The 20,577-nt window shown below is 34.7% G+C and overlaps 2 protein-coding genes across 2 annotated transcripts; both read right to left on the bottom strand.

Moving 5' to 3' along the window:
* Window positions 1–617: 617 nt before the first annotated feature.
* Window positions 618–3,383, bottom strand: LOC115975431 (G-type lectin S-receptor-like serine/threonine-protein kinase At1g34300). Its single transcript, XM_031096209.1, has one exon. It carries the CDS (start codon window positions 3,251–3,253, stop codon window positions 875–877), a length of 2,379 nt encoding a protein of 792 aa, XP_030952069.1. The 5' UTR covers window positions 3,254–3,383; the 3' UTR covers window positions 618–874.
* Window positions 3,384–7,792: 4,409 nt separating this feature from the next.
* Window positions 7,793–20,372, bottom strand: LOC115975433 (DEAD-box ATP-dependent RNA helicase 10-like). The gene is made up of 12 exons (XM_031096210.1): window positions 20,000–20,372; window positions 19,815–19,884; window positions 19,220–19,282; window positions 18,582–18,656; window positions 16,664–16,783; window positions 15,995–16,036; window positions 15,833–15,907; window positions 14,533–14,679; window positions 14,256–14,393; window positions 12,695–12,806; window positions 12,505–12,593; window positions 7,793–8,193 (listed from the first exon to the last, which is right to left on the bottom strand). The coding sequence occupies exons 1-12, from the start codon at window positions 20,257–20,259 to the stop codon at window positions 8,062–8,064; spliced, it is 1,323 nt and encodes a 440-aa protein (XP_030952070.1). The 5' UTR covers window positions 20,260–20,372; the 3' UTR covers window positions 7,793–8,061.
* Between the last annotated feature and the right edge of the window lie 205 nt (window positions 20,373–20,577).

Raw genomic sequence — 20,577 nt, forward strand, 5'->3', positions numbered from 1 at the left:
AAATATTTAATTTTAAGGATTTATTATGAAAGATACTAATTTTTTTGTGTGTATAGATGCATGTGTTTGTGTATGTGTATGAAAGTTTGTATAAATTAATAAATTAGCAACACAAATCGGCCCCCCAAACAAAAGTTTCTGGCTCCGCCCCTGGCAGCCAAAGTATAAACACCAAGAACCATAAGACTAGCAGCTGATTGCTGGAGTATGATTATGTCAGTTTGAGCTAGTAAATTAAGACTAGGAGCCTTTATGTGCCCAAATGATTTCACAATTGGAGGCAAGCAAGACTCCTCAGTAAAATTAGTCATTGAAGAACACATGCCAATTGCAGTAAGATAGGACTCAAATAAGAGAGAGAGTAGAAGCATACAACAGCACAGAAAGTAAAAAGTCAGAGCCTGAAATTGAAGCAAATCTGACAGGGAAGTTAGATCAACAGCCTTGAAAATAAAAGCTTATTTGCCATTGGAAGAAGTAACATGGAAAAATATGCACAAGAAAGAGTGAGGTAGGCAATTCGGAGTTTGTTTCAATTAAGTTATGGTACTATTACTACTACTTTAAGCAATCGACACTCTAATCTTCTCAAATTATAGCAATCAAGTGCACTCGACATTAAGTATGAACTTTAAGAATATTTGAAGTTTATTATTGGCTTATTGCATCTAGGCTCGTTGTAGGACTATAACAGATTACAAGTTCTACAGAGAGAATAAAGAAGAAAAAGATTTATTGGTAGCCTGCCATATACTGTAGCAAGATTGAAGAAAAGAAACAATGAAAATAATGAAGAGGCAGCTGGGGAAGAAGCTACAAAGAGGGAGATAACACTGACTTTGAGGCACACATCTTTCCAGGTTGCAGGAACCCTTCATTCACGGCCTTTGGGGGAAGGCGGACTATCAATCTTTGTAATCCCTTCTAGCACTTGTACCACTTTTTCCATTCTTGGCCTCCGTAATGGTTGCTCCTGGATGCACCAAAAGCTTACTTGAATAGCTCTCACTACTTGCTCCATATCCACCTCTTCCTTCACCAACCTTCTGTCAACAATTGCAGTGACATTACCCTTCTCAAATTCTTCATAAGCCCACACAGAAAGCATTTTCCAATTCGTTTCTGCAGATACTTCAAAATTTCTTCTCCCACTCACTATCTCCAACAAAACCATACCATAACTATAAACATCGGATTCTGAAGTTATTGGAAGATTCGCTAGCCATTCCGGTGCCAAATATCCTCTAGTGCCCCGAATGTTTGTCAAAGTTCGGTATTTATTTTCCTTGGAAGTATTTAGCTTTGAAAGACCAAAATCCGAGACTTTTGCAGTATAGTTCTCATTCAATAAAATGTTTTCTGGTTTTATATCACAATGCACAATGCAGACTCTACACTCATCATGGAGATATGTGATGCCCCTCGCAGTGCCAATTGCAATGTTGAACCGACATTCCCAATTCAACAATTTTCCGGACTTATTATCACCTGTTTGGAAAAGGAGATTATCAAGAGACCTATTTTGCATGAACTCATATACTAAAATCCTATGGCGCCCTTCGGAGCAGAAACCAATCAATCTCACCAAATTCAAGTGGTGGGTGCTACTTATGGCACCTATCTCCATTCTAAATTGCTTCTCTCCCTGCTCAATTCCCTCGAGTTGCTTCACTGCCACAACGGTTCTATTAGCAAGAACCCCTTTGTATACAGCACTAAATCCTCCAGTTCCAAGCTTCTCCTTGAATCCATTGGTACAGCGCTGGAGCTCCTTAAACGAAAACTGGATTGGAGCTCCAGAAGCATACTCAAAAAGATCATTTAATCCTTCAAATTTGGGGCTACTTCTACAACACCACCACAAACTACCCTCCAACACAATCAAACCCAAAGCGACACCTATGACCACAATAGCTATAACCCATGATTGCATTCTCCAGCCACCACCCTTACCAGAAACCAAACCAGGTGATGGGTTAGGAAGCACAGGTGGACAAACCTTGACATAAGAAGTACTACGCAGAGCTGCACTCTGATACCCAGTAATGAATTCCGGAGTCTTATAGTAACACATACCAGTTCCATCCGACAGTGTAGTTGAAGCATCACAAGTAGGATTTACAAGACAATTCAACCTACAAGCTGATATACCCACGAAAAAGATTTGTGAACCATCAATTGCAAATATGCTTTGAGGAGGATAAGTCAACAAAAGGGTATGTTCCATATCAAGCATAGTCACATTCAGTGGACAATTCTCAATCTCCATCTTCCTCTTACAACCTTTCCTACTATCCTTTGGATCAACCAGCTCAAAATTCTGAGATGGGCACCCACAAATGGGGTTTTTACCATTATATCTACAAATCCCCATATTCCCACAGTACCCAAAAACTCTACATTGATCCTCAATAGCTACCCATTCCACAGTTTCATTCCCTCTCCCTCTAACAGAACTATACATCCTCAAATTCCCATCTTCATCTAACTTTAAAAACCTTAAGATATCACTTCCTTCACCATGATCATTACTATAAGCCATGACAACCCCACGTGGCACAATTGTGGTATCATAAACCGACAAAATACCATTAGACTGTAATCCTAAGGTTGGAGAAGTTAAGTTTTTATTCAAACCTTGATTCCAGTATACAATACTATCATTATTCCACTTGAGTGTAATGTTACCGTAACTATGAAGACTAAACGAGTACAATCCATTTCGCAAAACTTGTTTAGTGGTGAAGTTCTGTGATGGCAAGAGTGTATTGGTGGGGTGATCGAATGAAGACCAGACTGGGAGGCCGGTACCATTAGCAAGGACAAAGTTGCCATAGTCGTCGAGGGAAGCAGAGGAGATGCCAAGGTTGGCGGTGCCGGAGTCCCAGATGGTGTGACCAGTGCCATTGAGTAGGAGGAGGTTGCCAGTGGGGTGGAATTGGAATGAAGCATTGGAGTCAAGAGGAGTGGTGCCTGCAGACCAGACGGGGATACCGCCGGAGAAGACGATGGAAGCAAGGTAGGAAGGAGGGGAGGTGGGGGGGTTGAGGGGTATGAAGGTGAGGGAGAAGGTGTTGTTTGGTGAGGACCAGGTTTGAGTTGTGTTGGAGGCATAAAGGGTTGAGCCTGGTTGGATTTGTTTGGTGAGTATTGCTACTGAAATGGTGGGAAGGAGGAGGAAGGAGAGTAGTATGCTATGGAGTTGGAGTTTGACTTGTAGTTGGATTGTCATGGACCTCATGGTCATGATCATTTGCTTATCTGGGTTCCTTGAGGTTCAAATAATGGTGGGTGGGTGTGTGTGTGTTTTTACCAAGAGCTTGGTTTAAGCTTTAAATGGGGATATTGGGCAGAGGAGAGATGTATAGTGTAAAAGGCACGGTTAGTCTCATACAGATACATTCAACGTTTGTGGGGTCCATTCTTATGTGAATGGCATTACATTTACTACAATTATAGAGGAGAAAGTATATAGACATAATTGTTATGTCATAACTTTGAAAAAAACAGTTATGGAACTATGTTATTATCGTGACTTCAAAGTAATCGGCTCCGGAAGGGACTTGGACAGAGGTGTGACAAAAAAGAAAGAGAGAGAGAAGGTTTTTTATTTGTTTATGTTAGAGATTGATTTTTTGGGACCTCTGGGGACTCAATGTCACACTCACACAGTGACACAGTTTAATATTACGTTTTTTTTTTTTTTTAATGAGAATATTAGATATTTATTTATTTCACTTGCCAGTCTTCATTTAATTTTCCGTACCTATATCGTTCTCAGTCTACGGTCTTTGTTTAAATGTATAATCGACTAGTAAATAATTCCTTTCAAAGTCTCCATTCACACATAGGACCGCAACATTGACACATTGTCACTTGGTCAAAATAAAATAAAGAAACTTTGTTTTTCTTCATCTGAGATTTACCTTGACTTAGTTAGAATCTTATTCTTTTAATTGTAAGTTTAAACACAAGAATCTATAACTTAAAGCTGTTTAGGAAAATAAAGATAGATCTACAGACTTTGATCATCTCTGATGAAAAGATCCATATATAGTTTCATTCATTGTTACTGCTATGAAGAAAATAGAATTTTGCAGAGAAATATTTTGCGTATTATTTTATTTTTATATAGATAGGATAGGATTTGAATTAGAGGTGGCAAGATTGGACACGATCAGTGAACCCAACAAGAAATTAGTAGGTTATGCGTTGAGGTTTAATGGATTCATGTCATATTTAGGTTGACACGACTAATCGGTTTAATAAACGGGTTGGATTAGTATTTATCACATAGAACCCATTTAACCTGTCTGACCCGTTTAATTAAATGAAATTTTACCAATATACCCTTCAAACTCCAAGTATATAAACTTATTAGTTGTTGTGGTTTATTTTCTTTGACATATTATGATTGATTATTTGTGATATTGAGATATGCTTTAATTTTGAATAATTATTTGTAATACAGTTACTTGTTACTTGTTAGTTCTTAATTTTATATTAAAAATATTTATTTGTTTGATTTTTCATAATTCATATCAATTTGGTTAATACTAAAATTAGTTTTTTTGTTTTTTTTTTTTTTTTGGGATAAAATCTAATAAATGGGTCGACATGACTGACCTATTTAATAAATGGATTGTGTTAAGTTTGAGGAATCTTTACCTGTTTAATAAACATGTCGGGTTAGGATTGACCCATATAGTCGAATTTGAACTGTGACGTTTAAAAAGGTTTACTAATTGAGCTAACTCGAATCACACAATATTTCGTTTTTAATGAGTTGAATGAGAGGACTTTAAAACTTTCCCGAATTTGATTTTCAAATCCTCAACTAAAAGTAGACCTCTTCCACGATGAGATAAAATGGAAGGTAATAGATGAAAGAAAGATATAAACCATACATCTTCGATATACTTTTGTAGTTTTGTTTTCATAAGAGTTTTTTTTTTTTTTTCGAGAGTTTTGATATATACTCTTTTTGACCTAGTCATTGGAGAGTTCTTCACGCAAATCCTATGGCATTCTGTCCGCTGTCCCACATGAAAGTTTTTAACTTTACTTGGTAGTTGCAATCACCAAATCGATGGTTTATTTGAGCTAATTGAGATTTTCTTAATTGCCCTACCTCATGCAAAAGAAATATAGTGTTTATTACTGTCACATTCCGCGACTTCATCTCCTTAATTACCTATCAATGCGCTCAGCTTGGTGAATTTTTGGCAATTGTGGACGGGGAGAAAGCACTTTATGGTTGGCTGATTGGTGTAGATAGGGACCAATCTGTGAAAAACCACGACCTTGGGGGTAAATGATTTTCCGCATGAAGAAGTTGAGGTTTTGTTAATATATTTCTCAAAATGATGGCTTGACAAATGATATTTTCCCTTATAACGAAAAAAAAAAAATACATCTTTTATTTATGGAAAATGTTCAAATCTACATCATAATAAACTATAGAAAGAAAGTTACAAATCTTTATTTCCTAGGAAAAATCTAGAAAATTTCATGGCTTTGATTCTTAATTACATTCTATTAAGTCCTAGTCTAGAACCAATGTTTTGTCTGAAGACTATATTATGAAATGTGAAGAGATTAGACACCCATTCTACCTGGCCTAAACCAATCTTTTAGGAAATATTGGCTATGGACTCATGTCAAGAAAGCATATTAGCAATTATACTTTCCAAACATATCATTAACACAAACTAATAAGTTTCTCGTGTGATGCACAGATAATGTTGTAATATCTTATGTAAGATGGTTTGGAAATATGTTGTATATGTATTATAGCATAATTGTTATAGAACTCTATTAGTAATGAGTTCATTATAAAAAGTAACAATTATAAATTGCACACATATATCCATTATAATTATTTAATTGAAGGAATAAGAAATTAAAAAAAAAAAAAAAAAAAAAAAAAAAAAACAACAACAACAACAACAACTTCAGAGGAATATTATAGAATAAAAGTTTATACAGAATGTGTTTTTCTCTTTTTCTTTATCCTTAATTCTTAAACAAAATACAAAACCCACGAATCCACAACGTCCGACCTTAACATCAAAATCGTAATTGCCATTGTCACTCAATATAAAATTCAAGCTCCCCTTCTTTTACTGTATTCAACTCATACGGGTTAGGATTAGATGAAACAACAATGTTAAAACTAAGTAGGTGTCGTCGAAAGATTGAAGGTAAATGACGTTGTTTTTGGTCTATGTATTTGACATGAGATGGCATGAAGAATTATGTGTAGATATATATATGTAAAGGGGTAGAAGTGCAAGAGATGTAAATGGTGAATTAAAATACAGAGTTCTGTGTGATTGTTTGAGAGATGAAAAGTTTTAAAACATTGAACCAAATGATACAAAGAATATTTATTTTTTAATTAGAAAAGTTTTAAAACATTGAACCAAATGAGACAAAAAGTCAATATTTAATTTGTTTTTATCTCTGATGTAGCACTTGAGAATATTTCAATTCTTTTTGCATAGAATGTACCATTTGGCAGAACCTCATGTATTCCCATATGAGGTCTTTGCTTATATATATATATTGATTATATGTGTGGTCATGGGAAACTAAAATTCAGCACAATAGGGTTTTCAAAAAAAAAAAAAAAAATTGTTCATGTGGGCGATAAGATCCTCCCTGAGGTGGTGAATTGGTTAGGAATTAGCTGCTTGGAGGGAGCTAGGCCTCTAGGAAAGAGACATAGAATTAAGAGGAGATCAAGAGTTAAGGAAGTCAGTGAATGTATTCTTATTTTTGGATGATCTATGACCATGATCATTATAATGCATGGCAGCAGCCCCTTATATACTCGAGTACTAATTGATTACAAACTTAGTAAGGGTGATTATAACCACCTCCTCAACTGACTGCCAGCTGGCACACAATCACCTACTAACAGCCCTAACTACTTTTAACTACTATTTTTCCAAAAAAAAAAAAAAACTACTTTTAACTACTACTTTTTTTTTTTTTTTTTTGAACACATGCTCGAGTCAACTGTATTAATTATACACATCAATCACGGTAGTGATTAACTAAGCACCTAGCAGCAACTAATACAATCAGCCAACTGTATTATTAGCATAGAAGACATTTTCCTCACTAATTAAAGAGAAAATGTTGTGAAAATGTTCCTCACAAACTAAATGGTTCCTCGCAGACATTTTCCTCACAAACTTAATGGTTGTGAAGATGTTGTGAAGGCATCACTTTTCCAATTACTAACCAAAATAAATCCCATTCCATTTGAGGCATAAAGACAAGTCAAGAGATCTACTAGACTATCATTATCAACAAAATTCTATTCAATCTTTTCATTTCTCTTTTATGGTGTGGTGCAAATCTACCAAAATGTATCTTTTCATTTTTCTTTTATGGTGTGGTACAAATCTGCTAAATGTATCTTTTCATTTTTCTTTTTATATTGTGGTACAAATCTACCAAATATTTAGGCGTACTTAAAATTGTCCCTTTATAACTCAAGTATAACAGTTCGCTTCATGGTTCCTTGGAGGTCTACTATTAATTTTTTTTATTAAAAAAAAAAAAAAAACACCATCTTCTCTTGAATGTGGTAGGGTGGTAGCATCAAAAACACATTTAGAAGACGAGATTCGTGTTAAAATACTCACTGAATTTACTGCATGAACACATCTGAATTATGAAATGTGGTATATGTCATTCCTAACATATCTTCTTCAATGACTTTTCCCCTGAATAATTTTTATTGAGCTGATTTTAAAAAATGCAGAGTTGTACTCGGATATAGAACAAAAATGTCCACAGAAATGTGTTCTATAGCTCAAATAACTAATAATAATAATTATTCTTATAATAATAAAACCCAAAAATTTCTCCTACATCTATTCCCTAAAATTCATCCCTCGAAAACAAAAATGAATCAAGTAATGGTAACAACCATTTAAACTCCTAACAAAAAATTTGGATTCATGTATACGTACTAATAGACCTACATAAACATCTTCATCCCTCACACTAAATCTCTAACAAAATTTTCTGCTGGGGCTGCTATATTCATTTTTTCATCTTCTTAGACGACTTCACATTTCTGTGGGTCATGTATTTGTCCGTATCTTTGTCCATATCCTCATCATCATCATCTCCTCCTCGCTTCTTCCCATTCTTGCCTCCTAGTTCTTTGATTTTCTATAAAGATAACAATAAAAATAAACCACGAACAAAGAATATGTTAATTAATTTATTATTAAATAAGCTCATGAAAATGACGCTAAAATCTTTCAAAATATGGCAACTCAAAATAAATTCCGCATAAGGAAAGACTTTAGTAATGGCAGAAGAGGGGTCCATTTAAACCAACAACCAATGCACTCAACCAACCAAATTCACACTGAAGAGATTGGGTTAGTTTGGCTCTAAAACTTAAAAACTCCTTCGAAAGTTGAGTCTCCACAAAAGAATGAGTTCAGAAATTTTTTTCACAAATTCACAAAATTGAACTTAACCCAAGTACCAAACAATTTTATACTGAAACTATTGTATATTTAATAAATAAGCACATTGGTTATATTTTACTAGTCAATAAACCTGATCCAAGTTACACTTATTTCTAGCCTAAATGCTAAAAATGCAAATTAATTTGTTGAAATGATACACTTGGGAGGATAAACAATTTTTTTTTGGTAATAAAAGATTTACCAAAAAACCAACCACCTATGAATTGGCTTATTTGGTTATTTCAGTGCAGTTGATTTGATTTGATTTGGCTAGGCAATTTCTCATAATCAAAATGAGATTGGTTTGGCTTCAAAAAACCTTCAAAACAGAACAGTCCTATCTGCATAGACCCTAAAGCAGGAAAATGTAAAGATAGAAAAGAAGTTTATAATATATCACAAGCATAAACAACACGGAATGCTAAACAGTTGGAACAAAGAAGCTAGCAAATAGAAAGGCCAGAAAACCAAAGTAATACTCATGGTGGACATGGCCAACAAAACCCCAAGTGATTTCTACCAGGACTTGGCTTCTAGAGTGAGAAAAAAAAAAAAGAAGAAGGAAAGAAAGAAAGAAAGAAAGAAGAAGAAGAAGAAGAAGAAGAAGAATTAGTAGAAACCAAAATAATTAAATATTTGCAAACTGGTTGTGAAAACATCATTTATATTCTTCAAAAAGAGAGTGTACACATCCTTCTTGTGTCCTCTATTTCCTGTTCTAATAAAAATATGCACTTATTAAAAAAAATCATTAGTAGTTCATGAAGCCAATTCCAATAACTAAACCCAGCAGGTAAATCAGGATTTGGGAATTGAAAGGGAAAATCAAAATTCAAGAACATAATCCAACAGGAACCACCACCCCGCCCCAGGGCCCCCCTTTTTCCCACCAGGAAAAAAAAAAAAAAAAACATTAAGAGTGATTAGAAATTTATTAGCAATGGTCACAACAATCATATAGCACTCAGACCACATATAAACTGCACTTATTTGAATTTTACAGAACCTAATCACAGTGGAAAGAGCTATCCTAATGCCAACTAAGATTATCAGATTGAGAGAGAATCATTGGAATTCTGCTCAAACAGTGTCAAACTAAGGTTATAGGTGCTTGCATCAAAACTGGGACCTGGAAACTGCAAGGTTTCAAGGAGGCTGTATAGGTGGAGCCGTGGAGGTTTCATGGAGCTGTAGAAGTGGTGGAAGGAAATGATCACATATTAAGGCAAAGTATCTTCTGAAACCTAATCAGGAAACTTTGCTTGTACCTAACTGAGACTAGTTCGGTAGGCCGCTGAGTGTGGGGATTGCCAAGTCTTTCAAGGCGTCTTTGATCTGTTTGAACACACTCTACGCTCCATTTGATTTGATAGAAAACCTTATGTGAAGATAGTTTTCCACTTTTCCTATGTTTGGTAGTATCCGAAAAAAGTTAAAGGAAAACCATATCTCTTGACTTCCTTATTTGAAGTCAAGCTATCAACATCTACTTTTCTGAAATTTCAGTTACACTCCATTTGTTTCAACATTAACATTTTCTGAAAAATGAATCATTTTCCAAAAAGTATTTTTTAGAAAACTATCTCATTTTCCTATGTTTGGTAGCAACCTTAAAATGAGTTGGAAACTATCTCTTGACTTCCCTTATTTGGCTTGGCATGAGATAGAGATAGAGTAGTTTTCCAACAAATAAGTGTAAGCTTCTAGTTGTGCTCAACTGCTAATAGTAAAGCATGAAACCTTCTCAAATCCTAAACAAGAAACTTTGGTTGTACCTAATTGAGACTAGTTCAGTAGACCACTAGGTGTAGGGATTGCCTAAATCTTTCAAGGTATCTTTAATCTGTTGGAACACACTCTAAATGAAATTTTAGATCATAGCTTGACTTCCAATAAGTGTTAGCTTCTAGTTGTGCCCAACTGCTCATGGCTAATTCATTTTTCATATCTCCTCCTCTTAGAAGTGTTTCCCTTACAAAATTAGCATATAAAGTTATGGCAAGGATACTCTAATCAATTCAATAACAATTAAGCAGTGCAAAAGGATGGCTTATATAGAGATTCACTGCCTTTGGCAACCTATGGGCTATTTGGAAGGACACACACACACACACACAGAATAATGATGACTAGCTTGAAGTTTTCTTCTCCATTGTATTTTCATATAAAAAATTCTTAAGATTAAAAAAAAAAAAAACAATAATCTACACTTACCAAGGTCTAATGGCGTGGTAATTAAAGAAATATATTCATGTAAGATGCAATAGACAAGGCCATTTCATACTGTCTCCACTAATATTTCTCTCTCTCTTTTTTTTAATGTTTGGAAAAGTCTGCTAGTATGACTATATAAGGCCATTAGCAGATCATAATTCTGTCTCTGTTATTGTGGAGTAACTGACTATGGACTACTCACATAAATTAGAGATTAAGAGTACATTATCAAGTCTTCCTACTTGCTTCTTATCACTTTTTACCATTCTTACCAGCGTGGCCAATAAGAATGAAAAACTGCAAAGGGAATGGTAGGATGGGATAAAACGTGCGCCCTTATGGCCAACGGTGGTTTGGGGATAAGGAAACTACCTACCTTTAATAAAGCCCTATTAGGTAAATGGCTATGGCACTTTGGGGTTGAGGAGACTCGTATTTGGAGGAGGGTGGTATCTATGAAGTTTGGGGAAGAGTTTTTTTTTTTTTTTGGGGGGTTGGGGGGGGGGGGGGGGGGTGGGCGCGGCGAGGGTGGGGAAATGGACCTCTAAGTTGGGCAGGTGTGTTCATGGTTGTGGAGAGGTATTTGTATGGGTTGGGAGGATTTCAGTCAACATACTCAGTTTGAGATTAGGGTGGGAAATAGAGTGAGATTCTGGCATAATTGTTAGTGTGGGGATCAACCTCTTCAAGTGAAACTCCCGGTTTTGTATGTGATAGCCATTAACAAAGAGGCTTTTGTTGCATTATCCTTGACAAGGCAGAGGATAGGGGCGAGGACTTGGGATGTGAGGTTCACTCGGGATGTGAGGTTCACTCGGGATTTGAATGATTGGAAGGTGGGTTCTATGGTGGATTTTCTTCATATTTTGGAGTACAATACCCCTTCAAGTGATAATGGAGACCGATTGAGATGGACTTTGAAGAAGAATGGGATCATTGACATTCGCTTGCGCTATAATGCTCTACAAGGTTCCTCCTCTGTCATTTTTCTTTGGAAAGGCATTTGGGAAGTGAAGGACCATAGGAGAGTTCTCTGTTTTGTTTGGACTACGGCTTATAAAAAGGCGAGTTGGAATAAGATACTCATTGGTGACAATATGAAGAGTAATGGGTTTGCTTTTGTTGATTGGAGTTGCATGTGTCATTGTGGGGGGACCATTGATTCATTGTGAGAAGGCTCATCAGTTATGGTGTTCCATCTTTCGATCTTTTGGAGTTTCTTGGGTCTTACCAAAAACGGTGCTTGATCTTCTTTTTGGTTGGAGGACTTAGTTGGGGAAACACTCGTAAGACATTTGGAACTTAGTACAGTAGTGCCTGATGTGGTGCATATGTAGGTAACATAATTAACGTATGTTTGAGGACGTGGATAGTTCGGGAGACCAGTTGCTTACTTCTTTCAATGGTTATTAGTTTGAACTTTGATTGATCTCAGGCTTGGGGACTCACAACTTGTGACACCATCCCTTTGTTTATTAGTTCTCTTCTTTTTTTGTAATTAGTTTTCTGTTTTTTTACTTCTTTTTGTACTTTTTGACTACTATTGTGCTTTTCCTGCATATTGTAGTGTCTTTAGAATATTTTTTCTTACCTATCAAAAAAATAAATAAATCAGAGATTGATAGCTAACCAGAAGGCATGGATTGGGCACATGCATCCCAACCCAATTATTGGCTCAAGCACACTTAATATTTCATCATTCATAAATTTTGCAATTGAAAACAACTTAGATATCTTTCATTATTCATAAATTGTTACAAATGAAAACAACTTAAAAATAAATCATTACCGCCAGAGATACTCTTTTGGCCTCTTTGACAGACTCCATCAATAGTAGGACTTCCTCTTCTTGAGAAGGAAACTCTGGAAATTTCTTGCCTGAAACACAAAAAAAATATATATATATATACATATATATATATTAGCTTTTGAGACTCCAATTACAATGCCTCACCACAAAAATGGTACATGTTTCCTACCAACAAACTTCTCTATCTGCACAAACCATTCCACCTCATACTGATTCACTAGGGAGATTGCAACACCTGATCTTCCTGCACGAGCAGTTCTTCCAACTCGATGTTTATAATCCTGTGAGTCACTTCAATTAGCAAACCAGAGCATATAGAATATTTTTTGGGGAAAAAAAAAAAAGAAGCCATAATTCTTTCAATAATATCTCGTCTGAAATCTAATCAAACACAATTACGGGAGAGGATGTCTGGATGCATAATTTTTTTGTAAGTGATAAAATTTTATTGAATTCGAGGAAATAATCACTTACTATGTGTGCACAAAATACTACTGAAAAAAATTACATAATCAAATAATTACATGCCAAAAAAGGGGAATCAATAAAGTCTACCACAGAATTTGCATCACTTGTGCCTATAATACACGGCCACACTAAACAAGAATATCCAAAAGCTGGATTTCACCTCATGCATGACTTCCAGAAAGCGTAACAAGCCCCAAAATTCAAAAAATTATCAAGGAAATAATTCAGAGAGAGGAAAACAGTAACAGATAAAAGCTCCATATGAATGCAGGAAAATTTCTAGAAGGCACTGCACACCCTTGTTTGCCTTGGTGTGTGTGGCAGGGGGGATCTATCAGTTGCCTCTTAGTGAAGTGTGATAGGTCCAAGATGTAGCAATGAAATTTCAAACTAGATTCAGAGTGGCCTGGTAACATTCAAGGTCTCAGAATCTTTAAGATGAACAGGTCCATACCACCACTAAGTAATGAAAAGAACAGCCATGCAGAACCAACTCCTCAACTACATTAGGCAACGAAGATTTTAAGCCTCTGGGTTTATATGATAGGTATGATGTAAGGTTTTTTTTTTAAGTAATTAATGAAAATACAAAACGGCCAGCTTGGAAGGAATCAAACTTTTTCATAGCTGCATGCTCTTTGAGAAGCAGCATAAAAGCTCAAGCCCCACCAAACAGGTTGCAGTATACAAGAGGCATGCATCTTGCATACAATATATATATCCCGTCATTACATTACAATTGATAATTTAAAATAGTAATAAAAGGCAAGAAAGAGATATAGTTATAGGTGTTCACATATATGTAGAAACAAGGAAACTAAAAATACACACAAAAAAAAAATGGCAAAAGGAAGCTAGAGAGGCAGTTAAGAGGGGTTTGATTTAAGAATTCCGAAGAACTATATTGCAAGTTGGGGACAAAGGTTGGAGAGAAGCCTATTTATAAACTTGCTAAAATATGGAAATGAAAACTGGAGAGTTGATTGTGACTAGTGTATCAAATATAAGGGTCAAATAAATTTTTAGTAAAGGAAAATCTTAGCAAGTTTATATACTGTTAAACTATGGAAATGCAGCAACTTCTATTCACACTATCAATTGAAAAGGATTCATGGAGCTGACCTCAATTAAATTGGGATTAACGACATAGTTGAGGTGAGTTGAATAAAACCTAAGAAATAATCAAACTGAACAGGATGTATGTTACACCATAAAACAGGTGTAGCCCTGCTCTAAGTCAGAACATAGATAGAAAGCCTAACCTTCACATTTGTAGGAATGTCATAATTGATAACCATATCAACAGATGCAATGTCAAGTCCTCTACTTGCCACATCAGTGCCAATAAGAATATTGCACTCTCCTGCCTTGAACTGATTTAAGGCTCCAAGTCTCTTTGACTGAATAGAATAGTCACAAAATATTATGGCAACTTAGAAAGGGAGAATAAATTAAAGAAAGAAAGAAAGGGGTAACCAACATGCTTAAAAATATACAGAGAAATCATTTTTTTACTTCAGTTAAATTAATAGATATTACCTGGGACATTTTACCACTAATTGGAATGGCTCTGTGACCAAGATGTCGAAGCATCAAAGCAAGAAAGCGAGTTGCATCACAGGTACGAGTGAAAACCATTGATGTACATCCAGACATCTCATTCAAAATATATACAAGGTAGCATTCCTGTAAAACAACAATTATGAATATATGTACCAGGAACATACCAATCACCAACATCATGCAACAGCAGAAACTCCATAAAAGAAACTAAAATACATGTAATTTGATGAATACACCTTCAAAACGGATGCCATAATCACACTTTCCAATTTGTTAGTGTGATACATCTCACTCTAAAATGATTGTCACTTGCACTGAGAGTTGCAACCCTTTTTCTGGAACCACTAGAAACATGCTTCACATCTCATCACATCTTACACACACACACACACACACACATGCGATCCTTCAAAATGCATGCCATAATCACACTTTCTAAACATGCTTCACATCTTATATATAAATAAAGTCGCACCCAATGCACAAATCTCCCACTTCTATACAAGTTTAAGGTGAAGAGGGATAAATAAATAAACTCAACTTGTTACAATAGTCAGTGCATTCATATTGTTTCGATCCACAAAAAGACACAAATTTGTCACACATCCATAACCGTTTCTACTAAACCCATGGTTCATTTTAATGGAGGGATCAAGAGCTACAAAACTGAACTCTAGTAAACTAAGGTTTCACTATATGCTAGAAGCCATTGTGGAAATTAATTAGTGGCTAAATCCTAAATACAACTTATTTATGTCAATCCTAGAATTTTGGTATATCCAGAACCAATAAATTTCCTGAAATGAGGTTGTCCACAATATTCAAAGAAGCAACTTGCCAAAAAGATTTTATTAACAAGGTTTATTTAAAGAACTTTTTATTGTACAAACAAAAGCTATCTATATCATCTCTTTAGTTGGCTAAAACCTCAAACTTTGGCATTGCCTTTTAGGAGAGCATAAACTCCAGGTATACCTCTCATAAAAAGCATTAGGTGAAAGAAATGTCATTTTCCTTATGATCTCATACATGGCTTCAGAGGACAAAAGACAGAACTAAGTCTTGTACATTTTTGATGAACGTTTCTCACTGTCTTTCTTCAACAGACTCAAGAACACAAGAATGCTTGGTAAATGTAAACAAAACAATCCCCTGATATTAAATTCAAACATTTGTCTTGTTGGCCCTAATCACCAGCCATAATACCTGGCATACATATCCAGTCTTTAGTAAAAACATCTTCAAAAAAGCTCAACTCTTAAAGAAAAGGAGAGACCTTGTATTTAGCAGGTACAAAGCAATACTGCTGCTTTAGCGTGTCAACAGTTGAGTATTTTGATGCTGCTTCAATCTGAAATCATCCAAAAACTAACCATCATTACAAGTCATGACAAGAACTGTGAACAAATGATACAAGTATAAGAAATACGATCATTACCTTCACAGGATTTCTTAAACAAGCCCTTTGGAGCTTCTTAACCTGAAACATCATGAATAAATGAAACATTATATGGAAAACTAAAAGAACATATACCTTTTCCATATAGGAACCACCTGTGCAGTGTGCATCTCCAACATAAATTGTCTAAGCATCACAAAGACAATACTTGCTCATAATATCATGATTTGATATGGTTGCTAAAAGGTTCTGCTGACGTGTATATAGCATTAATAATTTTTATAGCATGTGCTGTAAGCCTAGGCACCGCATATAATAATATTTATAAAATGTGCTCTGTAAGGCACCAAATATCTTCTCTTCTGGTGCAAAGTGTGTTCTACTAGTGATCTAAAACCCTCTTGAACTATCATACCCTGATGTGCATGAAATGTCAAAAACTGTTTCCTTAGAATTCCACTTCATTCATTTTCATGGAAACATTAGTTCCAAATGAGTTTCTCTAAAAATTTCAGAAAGGGGTCATATCAAAAAAAAAAAAACAGAAAGGGATCTCATATTTCAGGAAGCAGAATAACCAGGATTCACTATAAATTATAGAACATACATAGCTACCACTCACAGTAAGAAGAAGAAGAAGAAGAAGAAGAAAAAGGTCCCTGATTACAGATATACCTTTCAAGTACAGCCGGATATTTAAATACATACCTTACTGGTCATAGTGGCAGAAAATAGATATGTTCTCCGTTCACGAGGGATAAATTTCAAAATTTCATCAATTGATTTCTCGAACTCCTCATTCAACAACCTGTCAGCCTCATCTAGAACCTGCTCAAAGTGTAACCCAATCATGCAACTTATAACAAATGAATTTACAGACTAGACAACATCAAGGTGGATCTAACAGTTGTTTTCAATCATTTCTAGCTAGATCAAAGATATAGACATCCATGTGCTTAGGATAAGTCACTGCCAGCCCCACTACCAGTCTGGCAGAGTAGCAAACTTCAACATGTTTTGAGGTAGAGATGGACACTAAATGAGAAATAAGATGCAATAAAGGAGATTCCATGGTGAAGAACATTATTAAAAAAAGGATGTAATAAATAAATGAAATGAAGTATGCACCAGATACCAGATCTAAATAAATTTGCATACCATTACCAAAAACCTCTCAACTGCACCGCATATATATAAAAAAAGTAACATAACAAATTTTATTATAAAACAAAACCAATCAAGTACACTGGAAATGTAATATAGTAGCAAAACCTTAAGAGCCCAAACTGCACTGCATATATTTACTGTGTACATAGAGTATTGTCTTTCACAGGCAAAAAAATATAATTTTGGATAAATTATATATATATACACAACATAAATCTCTGACCATTAGTTTCTCAAAAAAAAAAAAAAAAAATCTCTGACCATTATATTGCAGCCTACTAAGTGTCAATTACCATTTTCTTGCAGCATGTCTAATGCCAAACTATAAGTCATACACACTGACAAAGATCAAAAGAAATTAAAAACATGTGCAATAATCAATTTCTAATCCTCCCATATACCACTCAAAGTATCAATGACAACAAAACACTTAACATATACTGATTCCCATGGGTGTTCAAAAATAATGAAAAATATATATATATATATATATATATATTGATTTTCATTATTTTTTATTTTTTAATATTTTTTGTGAACATGGGTGTTCATAAATCTTTGAGCACCTAACTATTTCCTCGAATTATAGCCCCCACACAACCAGGCAAACACAAGGAGGAATCCCTTGTGGGTGGCCCTAAGATGCTATTTAGGAGTTTCGAATCCAGGACCTCATGAGGCTATGGAAATCACTAGACCAACCCCTTGGGGTCACTATGTATTTACATTAGTATTGCCTTAGATTGACTAAAAAGATTTAAATGAAATCCTATTAAGACTAAATTTTTTCTAGCAAAAGTAACACAAGAAGTTGATTCATTTCAAGCTCTTGGCACTATAGTATGAGAAATTTCGCTGATACTTTGTTTTTTCCATATTCATGTCAAAGATTCTAATTTAACTTACAATTTCAAATAAAGAAATTGATTCATTCACCTCACAACAAATTGGATCCACATTCCTAGAGCTTCCTACAACATATCAAGACTTTTTTTTGTTTTACAACAAGTTCCTACAATGTATTAAGAGTTTAAAACTATATATATAAGGCTGAAAGGGCACCCATCAATGTACACAGGAAGTGCACAACGATACACCAATATTAAGACTACATATATTATCTTAATAAAATATATTTACTTATCACCAAAAAATAAAATAAAAAAACATATGTAACCTACATGTTTTTTTTTTTTTTGATAGGTAATCAGAAAACTATTATTAATGAGAAAAAAAAAAAAAAAAGGAAAAGTACAAGTTGTTCATGATGATGAACAACAAGAAATAATAGAACAAATAGCACAGCAAAACGAGTAATCAGGAAACTAAGCTAAGGGAAGACATAAACTCAGAGAGAGAAGAACAATTAGTAAAACCCCAACAACGAGACCACTCCAAAAGACTACGTTGAGTATCTACAAAAGCGAAGTGCATAGTTGAAATGATATAAGAACCATACCAAATACTTCAATGTGCGGAGGGAAAAACCTTTCGTGTTAGAAAGATGATCGACAAGGCGTCCAGGAGTTCCAACCTACAAAGGAATGGAAAAAAAAAAAAAAAAAAGTAAAATGAGAAGTGGATTGAACAACTGAAAATCTGAAGAAAAATATACCAGTAAAATTGATTTACCAAATTCATTGCATTATAATCCCTCAGTCCCAAATTTTTGGTCCTCTATTCCATTTTTGGATGTCCCAAAATGTAGTCCTCTTTGAAAAGTCTATAAATAAATTTCCTAACTTACCTTGTACTTTATTTAAAAAAATTCCATTTTGAGATCATTAGCATTTTTGAAGTCATACAAATCAATATCATAATCTTCAAAATATCTTCCAACATTATTTATATGTTTAGACAGATTGTGTCAGTAATACTCAAAGCAAAAGCTACAAGAGTAAAACTACAAATTTGAGAAAATGTTATCAAACACAACAAATTTACATAGACTCCCATGTAATTTGACAATCCAACATTAGCAAACGGAAAACCAAAAACTAAAAATCACATTCTCAGTTATCCACATTTTATACCTCGTACAAAAGTTTAAAAAAGCAAAAGATATCAAACTATTCAGCCAATAAAACTAACACTTACAATAATATGGGGCCGTTTTGCAAGGTTGATAGACTGTTGCACCATGTCTACCCCTCCAACAAGCTGCAAAAGTTTGGTAAAGATTCATATTAAAGAGATCAATTGACGCTAACAAAAATGAAAATTTAACAAGAAATTTATATCCAACAACAATATCATACAAATTGAACCTGACAATCAAAGCATCAAAAGCTCTAGCAATTAAAAGTTTCCTTAGTCTTGAAGCTAAAAGTTTATTTTATTTTATTTATTTATTTATTTATTTTATTTTTTTAAATCAATAATTGAAAATATTTATTGAAAACCCATGTACGAAGGAAGTGTACTAGGAAGCTACAAACATGTAGCTTTCAGCCTGAATCATAAATTCAGATGTAGAATTCATTGATTCTTTTTATTTTCATATGTAAATATTTAGGAATACATCATCTATACTTCCTTTATACTTGAGGTAGACCCTTTTCTTTAACAGAACTTATTATTACTTCTAATTATAAAAGAGAACTTGCCATCATGTAATAATACAAAGTTGGTACCAAAAAAACTTATCAAAAAAAAAAAAAAATTTGGTACCAAAAAAAGAAAAAAAACTCACCACTGCACACTTAACCCCAATGCCAGCTCCTAAAGCCTCAAACTGCTCAGCAATTTGAATTGCAAGCTCCCTGGAAAAACAAAAACAAAAAAGACCCAGATGCAAAATCAATTCAAAACTCTTTCTAGAAGACAGAACACACTAAAGAATTAAAAAATAAAGCAAGGATGAAATAAATATGAAACCTTGTTGGGGAGAGGACACAAGCGAAGAAAGGTTGTGGAGAGTCTAAGAGGGACTGCAAAATGGGAAGAGCAAAGGCACCAGTTTTACCAGAACCGGTTAGAGCAAGACCAATCAAGTCTTTTCCTTCAAGTGCATGAGGAATTGCTTCTGCTTGTATCTTTGATGGGTATTTCCAGTTCATACGATCACAAGCCTCTAGCAATTGTTCACATAATCCTAAATCCTTAAAACTCTTGCCTTCTTCTCTGTCTCCTTCCATTGTTTCACAATAACTAAACTCTGTCTCTCTCTCTCTCTCTCTCTCTCTCTCTCTCTCTTCTCAAACTTGGAAGACGACGAATGTGAGAGAGTATGACATAAAGGGGGAGAAGGTTTTTTCTTTATATAGCTATGGGATTGGGGGTAGGGTTTTGGTCAATAAGGCTCGGCCTAGGCCACTCAGCCCAGGCCTCTTGTGAAAAAATAAAAATAAAAAATTACCAAAGTTATAAGTGATGAGGACTGTTCTATTTTCTTTGTAAATGTTAATAATTTCTATTAGCCATAATTCGGGACTCCTATATTTTTAAAATCACAA

Source organism: Quercus lobata, chromosome 2 (assembly GCF_001633185.2).
Source record: "Quercus lobata isolate SW786 chromosome 2, ValleyOak3.0 Primary Assembly, whole genome shotgun sequence".
In the NCBI taxonomy this organism is placed as follows: Eukaryota; Viridiplantae; Streptophyta; class Magnoliopsida; order Fagales; family Fagaceae; genus Quercus; species Quercus lobata.